General features: G+C 37.0%; 1 protein-coding gene across 1 annotated transcript; it reads left to right on the top strand.

The window, feature by feature from the left end:
- Positions 1 to 6,595: 6,595 nt before the first annotated feature.
- LOC133293248 (cyanidin 3-O-galactoside 2''-O-xylosyltransferase FGGT1-like) lies at positions 6,596 to 8,519 on the top strand. The gene is made up of 2 exons (XM_061491785.1): positions 6,596 to 7,240; positions 7,759 to 8,519. Exons 1-2 carry the CDS (start codon positions 6,625 to 6,627, stop codon positions 8,517 to 8,519), a joined length of 1,377 nt encoding a protein of 458 aa, XP_061347769.1. The 5' UTR covers positions 6,596 to 6,624.
- The last annotated feature ends 6,990 nt before the right edge of the window (positions 8,520 to 15,509 follow it).

Here is a 15,509-nt window from a genome sequence, read left to right on the forward strand (position 1 = left end):
TTGAAAAGAAAAAGTAATTCCGCATTTTAATTAAGCGCAGCTTAATACGATATTATGATAACATTACCGGATATATACGGGGTGTTACAATGCCGAAGCAGTAACAATTGGCTAAACAGAAAGAAGAACGAAACAAGGATTGCGAGAAAATATTATTCCTCTTTTCTTAATTTTATTAACCAAAAATAACCTGATAACAATAGGGTTCTCCAAGCCTTAAATAGGCAAAATAAAAATAACAAAAAAGTAAAGAACTATAATCATGCGCAATCAAATGAGATAACGCACAATCAACGCACACTCAAATGTAATCTAAAAATAACAAAAAGGGAAATAATTAACAATTATTGACAAGCCCTAAACTATGGAATAAATTATAGAAAAGCCCAATCCAAGTCAGTCAGCTCGGGTGCATCTTTCTCTCACACTTGAAAAAGATTCGTCCTCAAATCTGCTTCGTCTTCATTGATATAAACTTCTTCAGGTGGTAACCCAGGTGGCAAGTCTTCTGGTACAATAGCACCAAATTTCCTAATTAAGATTAAGACTTGTGAATGAAATTCTTTGATATGCTTGGTATATTCATCTGCATTCGTATTAAACTTCTTGGGAACTCGAAATATTACGAGTTCTACAGGAGTAAGTGGACAAAACTCATAAACTATTGCAAAAGGACTATTGCCTGCAATTTGGTTCAATGATTGCATCTGTGATTCGTCATAGGAAAATTTTGTCTGTTGTAACAGTAAGTCCGATTGCCTTTGACAATCTCCAATTAAACTTCTACCAAAAGCTAAATCTTTATCTCCATGAATCATGAGGTTGTTATGCTCGATGTCCCCAAATTCATAATAATGCTTGCAAACTGAAGACTTCTTGAATGAAGGATCATTCTGCATGATATCTTTGGGTAGAATTTCCTCTTTGTCAAAGATATTAGAATTTCTAATAACTGAGTTTCCACCGAAATGACTAAAAGAGATTTCTTCCACCCCTGGATTCTCATCATCTTGCTCCCAATCATACTTATCATAGATAGGGAACTCATCATAAACTGGAGCATCCATAACAGGATTCTCATCATCTTGCTCTTCATCAGATTCAGCATAGATCTGGACCTTCTGGTCTTCTGTGAAGTCTCTAATGTCAAAGAGACTTTCGATGGTATGTGACCCGTCGATAAACTCATCTAGATGAGTAGTGCCCTCGAATTCTGGGATCTCAACCTTCACCCCAATATTAGCAAAAAATGATTGATTTTGAGGTTGACTTCGTCCTCGTCGCTCCTGGTTCCAGTTCCAGAACGGGTTTTCGCTCCTTTCCTCCTCATAAGATGATCTTTCAGATTCCCTTCCTTCATCTGACTCGTCCAACTGTGTTTGGGCAAACAGTTGTTCGAGCTCCTGAATTCGCCTACCATGTTTTGTCATTGTAGCAGTCATTGCTACAATTATCGTGTGTCGCACGTCAATGTGTGGTTGTTCGCCGTTGCCGTTAAGGGTGTTACCATGCCCTCTGCCGTCGTCGCCTCGGCCCCGTCGTCCACGACCTTGACCTCGACCGCCATTATTCTGTTCAGCCATTTATGTGACAGCCAGAGCTCTGATTACGAAATAATGCCGAAACAATAACCAATTGTCTAAACAGAAATAAGAACGAAACAAGGATTGCGAGAAAATACTATTCATCTTTTCTTAATTTTATTAACCAAAAATAACCTGATAACAATAAGGTTCTCCAAGCCTTAAATAGGCAAAATAAAAATAACAAAAAAGTAAAGAACTATAATCATGTGCAATCAAAGGAGATAACACACAATCAACGCACACTCAAATGTAATCTAAAAATAACAAAAAAGGAAATAATTAACAATTATTGACAAGCCCTAAACTATGGAATAAATTATAGAAAAGCCCAATCCAAGTCAGTCAGCTCGGGTGCATCAGAATGTATAAAATATTTCAAGCTTGACTTGATTTATTAATCTCATACAAGCTAAATATAGGTTTGATCTGTTTTGTTTTTGAGAAATATAAGGCTTGGCCTGGTTTGACCTATCAAGTCTACCAAATCTTTGAAAATGACATATTTCACTTTGTAAATTGGGCTTTATTATTCTTCTTTCACATAAGATCAGTGTTGGGATTTATATCTGAAGAAAGGAGCACATATATTTATCATCAGGATCTTCATCATCTCTCTCTCTTGGAACAATTATCCTCTGTGAAGCTTTCATCTACAACATTATTTTATTATTATCATGCGGTCAAGACATCTTTATTTCAGCTGCTAAAGTCTTAAGGCTGCTTGATTTCACATGGGCGTTATTTATCATACACTCATATCACCAACGAGTTTTATTGCTGAAGAAGGGAAATTTCTGAATCAAGGAGTATATATATTTATCACGAGAATCTCCATCACTTTCTATTTTGGAACACATCATCCTCTCCGGAAGATCTCATCTACTACTTTATTTATCTCACGAAGCTCGGATCTACAATTCTGTCGAAATTATTTTATTATTATCAGACGGTCAAGACATTCTTATTCCAGTGGTCAACATCTTCAGGCTATTTGATTCAATATGAGCTCGCCAACTTACGCTTACAATTAAATTATTACTATTTCAACAACATCAGGAGACCTTCCTCAATAACAAGACGCATCTTTGAGGACAACAAAGTTCAGCACAATTGCAAGCCATAATAGAAGATTCTCTTGAAGTACTCAAGCATCGCCAATCAGAAAATTCATACTCGACGACAACAAATAAAAAACTCATGAAGGCCGACGTATTATCGATCGGTTACATTATATCCTACTTAGAACACTACACACTACGAACAACCGGCTTAAGCTGCCATACATCTTGGCACCCTTGCTTCGCAAAGCTACCAGCCTGGGGGGCTTCTGTTCTGGATAGCCCACTCACATGGGCCCAACCGTTAGGCCCAGCCTAAAGAGCCCTCTTCTAGAAGGCAACTTAGGGTTCCCCCTCTTCCCCATGCACACCAGCTGCCCCTGCACAAAGGCAGAGGTTCGGCATGCCTAGCCTGAAAAGGCTAGACTGGTTAGGTTGACTAGAGCTCTTGCTCTAAATACCCCCCTCTCACATTGAGGAGGGGATCCTCTTCTTCTCCATTCAGCTTCATGCGCTGCCACAAGGAGAACAACTCTAGCCATACACACACTCTCCCCTTTAGCACATACATGGAAAGCTCCACTAGTGCCTTAGTCTCTACCATGACTACTATGGACACCCCTATATCAACATACTTCACCCTCCATGGAAGACATTTATGTACCACTATCAGTACAATATGTAAAAAAAATTAATTAAGCTAACGTTAACTGAAGTTTAACTAATTCACAAGAACAATCGAACATTTATTTATTTATTTTTTGTTAATTTGATATCATACCACTAAATGCACTTAATTTTTTTTTGAAAACAAACACAATTTAACAATCAACAAAACAGTGCAAAAACGTTTACGGAGGTGGAACTGATCGAAAATAAATTTAATATAAAGGAGTAGCAATTAGAACATTTAGAATTAAAAAAAGAAGAAGCAAAAAAGAGTAACATAACTATTGACGAATTAAACTTACTCTAGAATTTTTATACATAAAATAATATTCTATTTAACTTTCCTCTAATCTTCTTTACTGACAAGGCACCTGCACCTAATTTAGCAAAATAGACACAGTCAAATCCTTCCAAAACACTTATTTTACATCTTTTAATTACTTTTTTTTTTTTAAGAACAAAGGAAAGAAAAGAAAAGGGAAAATAAAAAAATACCAAAAAGCTGATTGTGATATCATCAAGACAAAAAGGAAAAGCAAACTTTGAATAACCAAACTAAAGGGATGTAGACCAAACAAATTAAAAAAATAAAGCAAGACTCGCAAGTCGAAGAAAGTAGGAAGGTGATAGGAAGTTAAAATTGCAAAAGGAAACTCAAAACCCATCTTTATTATTTTATTTCTTCTCCATCAAAAGAAAAAAAACTAGCAAAACTCAAGACTTTTTCAAGGATAGAACCAAAACAGCATCATTTATTTTATAATTTTTTTTATGGGTAAAGCATTAAGTTATCTTTGGTGAACACAAAACAATATCGTTTTGTGGCGAAAATTAAGGTATTTTTATAATTATAATTTATTGCAAAATTATATTAGTTATTATTATTATAATTTTTAATTTTATAATTTTATAATTTTAATACGATGTCGTTTTGGGCTCACTGGAGATAATTTTCTCTCTAACGACTGGAGAAATACTTTTTTTCCCTTTTTTATATATATTTTTTTACATTTTGATGTTTAAACATATTTTGCTTGTTTACTTTTCTGATTTTATTTTTTTTATTTTTCAACTTATCATTACCTTCACACAATCAGATCATTTAAGGAAAAAATAATAAAAAAGAAGAAATCTGACCCATTGTAACAAATTTCTCTTTTGCACCCTTTCATGAACTAATCCAGCAAAAATAGAAATAAAAAAATTAACCCAAGTTCAGATTCAACTAAATACAGAAAGATTTATCAAAAAATAAATAAATAAATAAATAAATACAGAAAGAGAACTAGGAAATAATAGTAATGATGATAGATATAAGGGAAAAGATCCGTTTATAATTTTTTTTTATAAATTATACTATGTATGACTGGTCATACACTCTTAATTGAAGTATGACCGGTTATATTTAGTGTAGTTTATAAACAGAATTTTTATAAATATAACTTTTTTCTATATATAAAATTTAAAAAACAATAAAATTTAAGGGATTATTTTTCTTATGTAGCTGTATAAGAAAAATTATTCTTTAAGGAGGCGTTTGGTTTCAGAAATTTTCTTGGAATAATAGAGAAATGTAATAGATAGAGAAATGATTGAAAAGATAGATAAAGTGAGATAGGTAGAAAAATGTAAAAAAAAGTTGTTTGGTGGGGAAAAATTATACTGAGAAAATTAGGTAACTTTATGAAATCAACAGTGCATTAAAAGCCAGATAATCGGTTTTCCGAAAAATCCCACCTTCAAATTGGGTTTCTGAACAGTGCGGATATCTATGTTTCTCATAAATCCAGACAAATTGGATAGATGGATTTTTGGTGAAAATACGTTGAAACAAACATGGTGTTTCTAAAAGCCATACTTCAGAAACATAGATATCCGCTTAGAAGCTCTCAACCAAACCCCATCTAAGAGACACAAATTTTGCGAGACAAACCAAAAATAAATAAATGAATTTCAGAGGATAAAGTGAGACAACTATTTACATCTTTCAACCTGCACAATTCAGCACATCCATCATTACAAGCAGTCGAGGAAGATGATTGTTATCTAACTGAGATTGGAGTATCAACGGAAGTTCCTTTTTACGCCTTCTTTCGCACCTTCTCTATTTTTGTGCTCCCCGAGCACATCACCACTTAGTGGGCCGGAAGAGGAGGAAGAAGAAGAGGAAAAGAAGATACCGAACAAATATGAGAGAGAAAAAAAATATATATTCAAATATTACTCTCCGAATAAAGAGTAAATTTTTTGGTCTAAAAACAAATTTCACTAAATTCGTTTTAATTCATAGTAAATAAAAAATTTATTTGTGATTTTTAATAAATTTAAAATAGATTTATTTAGTTAAAATTGTGGTCTCTCACAAATTTAAATTAGTCTCTCAAAAGAACTAAAATAAGTCCATTTTAAATGTTTTAAAATCATGAATAGTCTTTTTATTTACTAGGAACTAAAACGGGTATCATAAAATTTGCAGAGGAAAGAAAATGATATTTACTGTTAGATAAAAGAACTACATAGGGCTTGGAACGCCAATTTTTTTTTTCCCTCTAGTAGCCACTCTTCTTTTTCCATTTAGTCAACGGGAAAGGCGCCGAACATGACGCATCATGATCATGACCATTACCAAATTTTGTCCACACCCCAAATAAAAAACGCAAAATATGAATAGTGTAAAAGGTACTCTCCAAATTAACCAAGCAAAATAAGAAGAGGAAGAGCAAGAGACAGAACCCTCTAGATGTTGAAAAAATCAAACATGCATACGTAATATTATAATTATATATATATTTTTTATTTTAGACTGACATAAATAGAAAGAAAAAATAATTTTTTTTTTTTTTTTTTATAACAAGAAAAAATAATTTTAATATTATAATGATGTAATTTCTGAAATATATAATTATGATAAACCGTTGCACTAAATAATCAATGCAACGATTATTAGGTTATATTAAAATGCTCTCTTATTGAAAAAAAATTTAATATTCAATTATTGGTGAAATCTCTAAAAAAATAATTATAATATTATAAAAAAAAAAATATTTATAAACTCTTACAAACTACACTATGTCTGAACGCTGATAATACACTTTTGAATAGAATATTACATATAATATAATTTATAAGTTTATAAATAAAAAGTTTGTCAATATAATCCTACTCTATTATAAATATATAATCCACAGAATATGTAATTATAAAAAAGACAATTGCACCGGTTGTATTCAAAATGATCAGCTACTCTCCTAGATGTCACGTTGATTTTATATTTCATAAGCATAGAGAAAGAGTCAATAGTGCAAGCAGCCATGGATGCAGCTCCTCTTCACATAGCCATGTATCCATGGTTTGCTATGGGACACCTAACCCCATATCTCCACCTCTCAAACAAGTTAGCAAAGAGAGGACACAAAATCTCATTCTTCATCCCCAAAAGAACACAGACCAAATTACAACACCTAAACCTTCACCCACATCTCATCACCTTTGTACCCATCACTCTTCCTCTCGTTGATGGCCTCCCTCATGATGCTGAAACCACTTCAGATGTGTCCTCATTCTCTTTATTCACACTTATTGCTACAGCCATGGATCGCACAGAGAAGGACATCGAACTTCTCCTCAAGGAGCTAAAGCCACAAATTGTTTTCTTTGATTTTCAATATTGGCTACCCAACTTGACTCGAAGACTGGGTATCAAGAGTGTCCAATACTTGATAGTAAATTCAGCAACAGTAGCTTACCTCGGAAAAGGATCAAGACAGATCCAAGGAAGAGAATTAACTGAAGCTGATCTCATTAAACCGCCTCCACGGTTCCCTGATTCATGCATCAAGCTTCATGCACATGAACTTCGATTCCTAACTGTCACAAGGAAACTGGTGTTTGGCAGTGGTGTTTTCTTTTATGATCGCTTCTTCATGGGTAAAGTTTGGATTTTATTTATTCACGTATATATTTATCATCGTTTCATTATTATTTTTTTAATTTCTTAATTTTTTTTTTCAATCTATATATATTATTTGATTTTATCGAAAAACCCATATGAGAAATAAATTTTATCATGTCTTATTTTAAGATAATCATATCTTATACGGAAGATGTTATATTTATAATCGCTTTCTTCTTATGATCACTTTTATGGTTGATGGGTCTAAATCAAATCAACGGCTCTTATTTGATGTTATTTTATAATCGTTAATTTGATTTTGATCCAATAATTCTAAAAATGATGGTAAGAGGTTGTAAGAGAAAACATGCTGTAAATATAACCTCATTCATCATATTTTATACGGAAGATTTTAGGAATTCATTTCTACCGTTAGCAATTAAAATAATAATTTTTATTTTCTGGTATAACAACTTTTGTTAATAAACTTATGAACGAATAATTGAAAATTTTCACATGAGAATAAAATTTAATATTGATATTGGACTTATAGGTGCAAGTTCATCAGATGCAATTGGGTTCAAAGGTTGCAGAGAAATTGATGGGCCATATGTGGATTATATTGAAATGGTACATGGGAAGCCTGTTCTGCTTTCAGGGCCTTTATTACCAGAGACAACCAATACTTCTTTAGAAGAAAAATGGGTTGCATTGCTTGGAAGATTCAAGGCTGGTTCTGTGGTTTACTGTGCATATGGAAGTGAAAGCCCATTACAGCAAAATCAATTCCAAGAGTTGTTGCTTGGTATTGAGCTATCAGGTTTTCCATTTCTTGCAGCACTTAAGCCCCCTAGTGGATTTGAATCTCTTGAAGAAGCTTTGCCTGAAGGATTCAAAGAAAAGGTTCAAGAAAGAGGGATTGCATATGGAGGATGGGTCCCACAACAATTGATTTTAGGACACCCTTCTATTGGGTGCTTCATAACACACTGTGGAGCAGCTTCTATAACAGAAGCACTTGTGAATCAGTGTCAGTTGGTGTTGTTACCAAGAGTAGGGTCTGATCATATCATGAATGCTAGAATGATGAGTACAAAGTTGAAGGTTGGGGTCGAAGTTGAGAAAGGTGAAGAAGATGGTTTGTTCACAAAAGAAAGTGTTTGCAAAGCTGTGAAAATTGTGATGGATGACGAGAATGAGCTTGGAGCACAAGTTAGAGAAAATCATACCAAGATAAGGAACCTGTTACTAAGCAAAAATTTGGAGTCCTCATGTCTTGATACTTTTTGTCAAAAGCTTCAAGAATTACTGTAAATTCTGAGTTTCATGGACTGCATATCTAATTCATTTGTTTATAAATAAATATAATGAATTCCATTGTCTAGATATGCTATATTCAACAAGGTTACATTTTTTTTAGGGAAAAAGACTTCTCCTGTGAGAAGTCTCTTTTTCTGTCACTCTATGGACCACTCTTTTTTTTTCTCAGCTGGAGATCTCTAACTTCTCCTACAATAGGAGAAGTTGCAAGCCCATTTTTTTATGGGGCTAGAAGAATCATTGAATAATAAGATAATTCGGTTTAGAAACTAAAAAATATGGATGAATCACAGGTTTTCTTCCCTGATTTTTTGTTTATGGTATGTTACAAACTTGAGTAGCAAGAACTTAATATTTTTTAATTTTATTAGAACCCTCGCTAGCGTAAGTATATCTCAGAATATTTTTGATGTTCTATTTATGCTTAAAGAGAAAAAAAAAATTACTATTGAATTGTTTGTGTTGTCTGCAGTCAAAGATGTGTCCCTAAAGGGGTGAAGTATGTCAATCTAGGGGTACTTTTAGTAGCAATGATATAAACTAAGGCTCTGTTGGAGTTTCTTATATGCAATAAAGGAGTGTGTTAATGGCGATGGTGGCTATAACAACCCATACCCTTAAGATTTGATTATGTAAGACAAGTGTGAATAAAATTATACAAGTTTAGGAAATTAAGGAATTTATAGTTAAGTTATGTAAGTTTAAGATAAGTTTGCTTTTGAAGCAAGATTTGATCTGTTAATCATCACATGATATAAATTATGAGAATGCAATTCATGTCAAGCAAGTCAATTAGGACCCTAATTGTAATATTTGAAAAGTTTAGGGGTCAAAGTTTAATTATGTGAAAGTTTAGAGACCATTTTGCAATTAGGCAAAATTTGGTCTAAACTTTAATTAGATGATGTAATTAAATTCCTTAAGAAATTCTAAGGAATTTAAGTGGGTTTAATTTAAGTTAATTTTGCTTGGATTAATTATAAAAATTAAGACAAAGATTAATTAAATCAACCAATGGGAATTAAGATAACCTAAAGCTTGAAAAAAATGTCAAAATTAGTGTGCTTGATATTTCTTTGTTCCTAAGTCGGTTCTTTCTCTTTAAAAGACAACAAAATCCAAACTTCTTCAACTTCCCAAAATCATGACCTTCATGGAAGAAAAGGAAGCTTGAGAACTTGGTCTTAAAAGCCATTAAAACTTAGGGTGTTTGTTAGAGAAAATTATCTTAGAGACTTTATGAGTATAACCTAGTCTTTATTTCTTGGAAAGGAGTTGTTCTTAGTGAATTTTCGTCTCTTCTTTCATGCGCACCGCATGCTGTCTTCTTGAGGAAATAGATGATTTTCATATCCTTTTGATGGAAAATTGATGAAATATAGTCTTCGTAACACCCCGTGTATACTCGGAATATTAACATTACATCGTATTAAACGGTACTTAATTAAAAATGCGGAATATTCTTTTTCTTTTCAATTATAACGTTATTATCAATTACCAATTTGATTACTTACTCAATTTCATAAAATAACGCCTGTATGTAAATTGCAATAAGACATCTACTGAAATACCTCAATATATAAATAAAGTGTGTATCTAAATCACGACATTACATCTAGTAATCCGGACAATATCCTGATACATTATTACAACTCCAAAAGACTAAAGACATAATCAAGACATAACAATACTATGTGTCATGGACAATCCCCATGCTCACCATATAAACATAGTAAACAACAAGTCTCAACATAAAACTCCATAAACATAAACTGAAGCTATAAGCATAAGCTACATGCAAATCCAGCATCCAATCATGGCAGCATAATATAACAGCAATCTAACTCAGCTCCGGCCTCCTGCCGCCTGAGGTCTCAACATTACCTGACCCTGAAATAAGCATTCCCCAAACGTGGGGTGAGATCTCTAAACAAGAAATCTCAGTAAGACAAGGGGTCCTCAAGGATCTTCCACCCCAAGCTCACTTACATGTGAAATATAAGTTCTAAAAGCAGTAATATCATTATCAGTTCCAAAACTATGTAGTGCAACAGATATCTATGGCATGTGTGTAATCACTATCTACTGGCCAGAGAAATGTAGGAATACGTCTATTCCCTACATGTAGTACAAGGAACACCGCTTGCACCTCACCCACAGCCTCACCCTCTTGTATGTTCTACATACTCAGGCTTACCATATAGGTGGAACACCTCCATGCATATCAACAAGGCACTAACATACAATAGCTCAACAGCATTTCCAAAACATCAAAAGCATGTTACACAGCATGCATATAACCATACCCCCATGGGACATGGTGGAACCACAACATGGCTAAACCGAGGACACGAAAGCTTACCTCTAAGCTAGCTATCCAATGCCACAACCTCAAAGTTCAATCACAGCAGATCACAATCTGATATGGACCAAATATAAATCAATAAACATGTACCACATGCACACAAATTAAAGACAACGCCTTTTCATTACGTTTTAAGTCTTAAAGCTTCTAACAAAGCCACAAGCCTTTAATCCCATGATTCTGGCTTAGTTCATTAAATACAGAAGTTCAACTTCATCAAACTAGGATCCACAAACCCCCAATAGCCTACTGTACACACATCACAGCTACTGTTCCACGAAATCCCAGAATATCCGGATATTTCTCGGGACCATATCCGGATATGCAATATCCGGATATCTCACTGTCCATATCCGGATATGCAATATCCGGATATACATATTCACATATCCGGATATCCAATATCCAGATATCCCAAAACCCCATTTCCAGATATCCAATATACAGATATCTGTTCGACAAATATCCGGATATTTCACGACAAAATGCAGTTTCTGCATTTTCGTTAAGATATCCCTTAAAGGTTCCCTTTTTACCGATTTTAAACACCTAATCATGCATTTCTAGGCGTATTCAACATTACCCAACAACAAGTTATCATCTTTTAGTCATTAGATGCATCAAGGTACCATTTTTAAGCATTTAAACTCAAGTTAAAGGTTGGTACACATACCCCAGCTCAAAACAGAAGGAAAGGTTGCCCTTTGGAGCGCACAATCAGTCTCAAGCTACTGTCACAAGATGATGCACGAAAATGTACCAGAAGTAGGTCTTTCACTCAACAAGAAGGCACCTTGAAGCATCAAAATGCCAACAAAAGGTCACACCCCTCAAGAACAGAAAACACAGCTGTTCAAACTCCCTCACACAGGTTCTCTAACTCAGAAACAGCACCACAATGCAGTCCCAAGGCCAACCCTCACCCTCACCCTCACCAAGTGTTTAAATGGAAGAAAAAACATCAAAGGTGAATGCATGCTCAAGAAATGGAGAAGGAAGCCTAAGAACACTATTTTTGGTCAGCCTCCAAGAAAAATCACGAAGCAAATCAGTTTTCTAGGGCTTTGTGCCCTTACAAAGGGTATATATAGCCAAAACTCACTTAAGCACACTTTATTAACTTTAATTGCTACGCTTAGCATTTTAATCCCAAACTTTGGATTCTGAAACTACACATTTTTCCAAGAATTATCATATTTTTATTATATTTTTCTGAGCACCTTTCCGGTACGCGCTTTTCAAAGCCAGTACCGGTTTCTAGCACCAGTTCTCATTATTTGGACTTGAAACTCGTTTTACAAGTCCTACATATTATTCTAGTAATTACCATGCACTTACATTAATTTTCCGGGATACTTTTTCGGTACGCAATTATACCGACTAGCAGAACCGGTATCTGCACTTTTCTTCCGAAAAGCGACTTTCAGCATTCTAACCCACTTATTATAATTATTAAGCCTCATAAATAATTATTAGGGTCAATTATGGAATCATTTCCTATTTTCACATAATTAATTAATTAAATACCTTAATTAACGGTGCAGGTTCTTACATTCACCCCACCTTTTTAGGATTTTGACCTCAAAATCAGAAACATACCTGGTCGAAACTCGGGGTGCTGCCGGAGAAGCTCGTCCTCACGCTCCCAAGTACACTCCTCAGGAATTCTTCCGGTCCACTGCACCTTGACCATTGGAATGATCTTGCTCCTCAGCTGCTTCACGCCACGATCGAGAATTCTGAGTGGTCCGACGAGAGTCTTCAGGTTCTCCCGAACCTCCACATCATCCGGTTGCACCACGTGCGACGGATCTGCTATGTACTTCAGAAGCTGAGACACGTGAAACACGTCGTGGATGTTAGTCAGGTTCGGAGGCAAGGCAAGTCGGTAGGCAACAGGTCCTACTCTACCAAGGATCTAGTATGGCCCAATATATCGCGGGCTCAGCTTCCTCACTCCGAGTGCCCGACCAACACCGGTGACTGGTGAAAGTCTCACAAACACGTGCTCACCCTCACTGAACTCCAGCGAACGATGCTTGACATCATAGTAGCTCTTCTGGCGATTCTGCGCCTGCTTCAACTTCTCACGAATCATCTGGATCTGCAAAGTGGTATCTTGGACAAAGTCCAATCCAAAAAGCTCCTTGTCCCCAACCTCAGACCAACAAGTAGGAGTCCGACACCTCCTACCATACAGTGCTTCGTAGGGCGCCATGCCCAGGCTAGCATGAAAGTTATTGTTGTAAGAAAACTCGACCAACGGAAGGTACCTATCCCATGCCGAGCCCTGCTCCAACGTGCAAGCTCGCAACATGTCCTCCAAGGTCTGGATGGTCCGCTCAGTCTGTCCATCAGTCTGAGGGTGATAGGCGGTACTCAATCTCAACTGTGTACCAAAAGCCTCCTGCAGCGCCTCCGAGAACCGAGATGTGAACTTCGGGTCCCTATCACTAATGATACTCTCGGGCACCCCGTGAAGCCTCACAATCTCGCGGACATAAAGCTTGGCCAACTACTCTGTAGTGAAGCTCACCTTCACTGGAAGAAAATGGGCAGACTTCGTCAGTCTGTCCACAATAACCCAAATAGAGTCACAACCCGCCTGAGTCTTCGGCAATCCCACCACGAAGTCCATGGAAATACCTTCCCACTTCCACTGTGGTACTTCAAGAGGTTGAAGTTCACCAGACGGTCTCTAATGTTCAATCTTTACCTTCTGGCAAACCAAACACTTGGACACAAAGATAGCAACATCTTTCTTCATGCCCGGCCACCAGAAGTTCTTCTTCAGGTCTTGATACATCTTAGTAGCACCAGGGTGGATAGAAAACTGACCCTTATGGCCTTCTTCCATAACCTCTTCTGTCAACGGGCCTCGAGGAACTACAATCCTCTGCTGAAACAAAAGCAATCCATCATCATTCCAAGACACACCGTCTTGGTTCTTCACATAATCCAGACACTCTCTCTGAACTTGTGCCTCTTTAATCTTTTCTAGCAGCTCGTTCACAACATCAGTTGCTTCCAACTCGAGAAGTACACTCTCACACGGAGCGGTGACTGCCAAGTTTCGGAACTTCTCAACCACATCGAAGTTACCAAGTAACAAACTGGATGAACTACTCGATTTTTGACTCAAAGCATCAGCTACCACATTGGCCTTGCCAGGATGATACCTTAGCTCGAAGTCGTAGTCCTTTATGAACTCCATCCATCTCCTCTGCCTCATGTTCAACTCCTTCTGGTCGAACAGGTACTTCAAACTCTTGTGGTCACTGAACACCACAAACCTCAAACCAAAAAGATAATGCCTCCAAATCTTGAAAGCAAACACAATAGCAGCCAACTCCAAGTCATGAGTAGGGTAGTTCTCCTCATGAGGTTTCAACTGCCTCGAAGCATAGGCAATCACTTTGCCCAACTGCATCAACACACAACCTAGCCCCTTCCCGGAGGCGTCGGTGTAAAGCTCAATCTCAAGCGCAGGATCAGGAAGGACCAACACAGGAGCAGTAGTCAGTCTCTCCTTCAACTCCTGAAAAAAGACCTCACACTCGTGAGTCTACACAAATGGAGTTTCCTTCCGAGTAAGGCGAGTCAATGGCAAAACCATGGTGGATAATCCTTTGATGAACCTCCGATAGTAACCTGCCAAACCCAGAAAGCTCCTCACCTCCGTAACTGTCTTGGGTCTCTCCCAATCCAGTACGGCCTCAATCTTGTTCGGATCCACTGCAACTCCCTCAGCATAAATAACATGCCCAAGAAACTTCACAGGCTTGAGCCAAAACTCACATTTGGAAGGCTTCGCATACAACTTCTTCTCCTTCAGCACTTGCAGAACAGTTCTCAAATGCTCCACATGCTCATCCTCCGTCTCGGAGTAAATCAAAATGTCGTCAATGAAGACGATCACAAACTGATCCAGGTACGGCTGGAAAATCCGGTTCATGTAATCCATGAACACAGCAGGTGCATTGGTGAGACCGAACGGAATCACCAAGTACTCAAAATGACCATATCTCGAGCGAAATGCGGTCTTCGGGACATCCTCCGGCTTCACCCGAATCTGATGGTATCCGGACCGGAGGTCAATCTTGGAATACACACAAGCACCCCTGAGTTGATCCAATAGATCATCAATCCGAGGAAGGGGATACTTGTTCTTGATTGTCACCTTGTTCAGCTGCCTGTAGTCGGTGCACAATCGCATTGTCCCGTCCTTCTTCTTCATAAAGATAACCGGGGCTCCCCAAGGAAACACACTCGGTCTAATAAAATCTTTCGCTGAAAGATCCTCAATATGCTTCTTCAGCTCTGCCAACTCCGGTGGCGACATCCGGTATGGAGCTAAAGAAATCGGCCCCACACCAGGCAACAGATCTATGGAGAACTCTATCTCCCTCTGTGGCGGAAACTCAGGAATCTCCTCAGGAAACACCTCGAGGAACTCCCTCACCACAGGAATGCCAGTGATATCCTCCTATGTACCACTCACCAAACCTCCCAACATGACATAACCAAATGCCCCTGCTCTCAAGGCTCTCCTAGCCTGCAGCAACGAAATGTACGGCAAAGAACTGGCTGTGGAATCACACGGAGACAACACTACACGC

This window comes from Gastrolobium bilobum, unplaced genomic scaffold (genome assembly GCF_033153095.1).
Source record: "Gastrolobium bilobum isolate Gb01-03AN ecotype WA unplaced genomic scaffold, APGP_CSIRO_Gbil_v1 utg33797, whole genome shotgun sequence".
Taxonomy (NCBI): domain Eukaryota; kingdom Viridiplantae; phylum Streptophyta; class Magnoliopsida; order Fabales; family Fabaceae; genus Gastrolobium; species Gastrolobium bilobum.

Excerpts from the sequence above, each read along its gene's own strand:
- LOC133293248 (XM_061491785.1), top strand. The coding sequence starts at position 6,625 with ATGGATGCAGCTCCTCTTCACATAGCCATGTATCCATGGTTTGCTATG. Across the intron at positions 7,241-7,758 it reads TTATGATCGCTTCTTCATGG|GTGCAAGTTCATCAGATGCA; the intron begins GTAAAGTTTGGA and ends TTGGACTTATAG.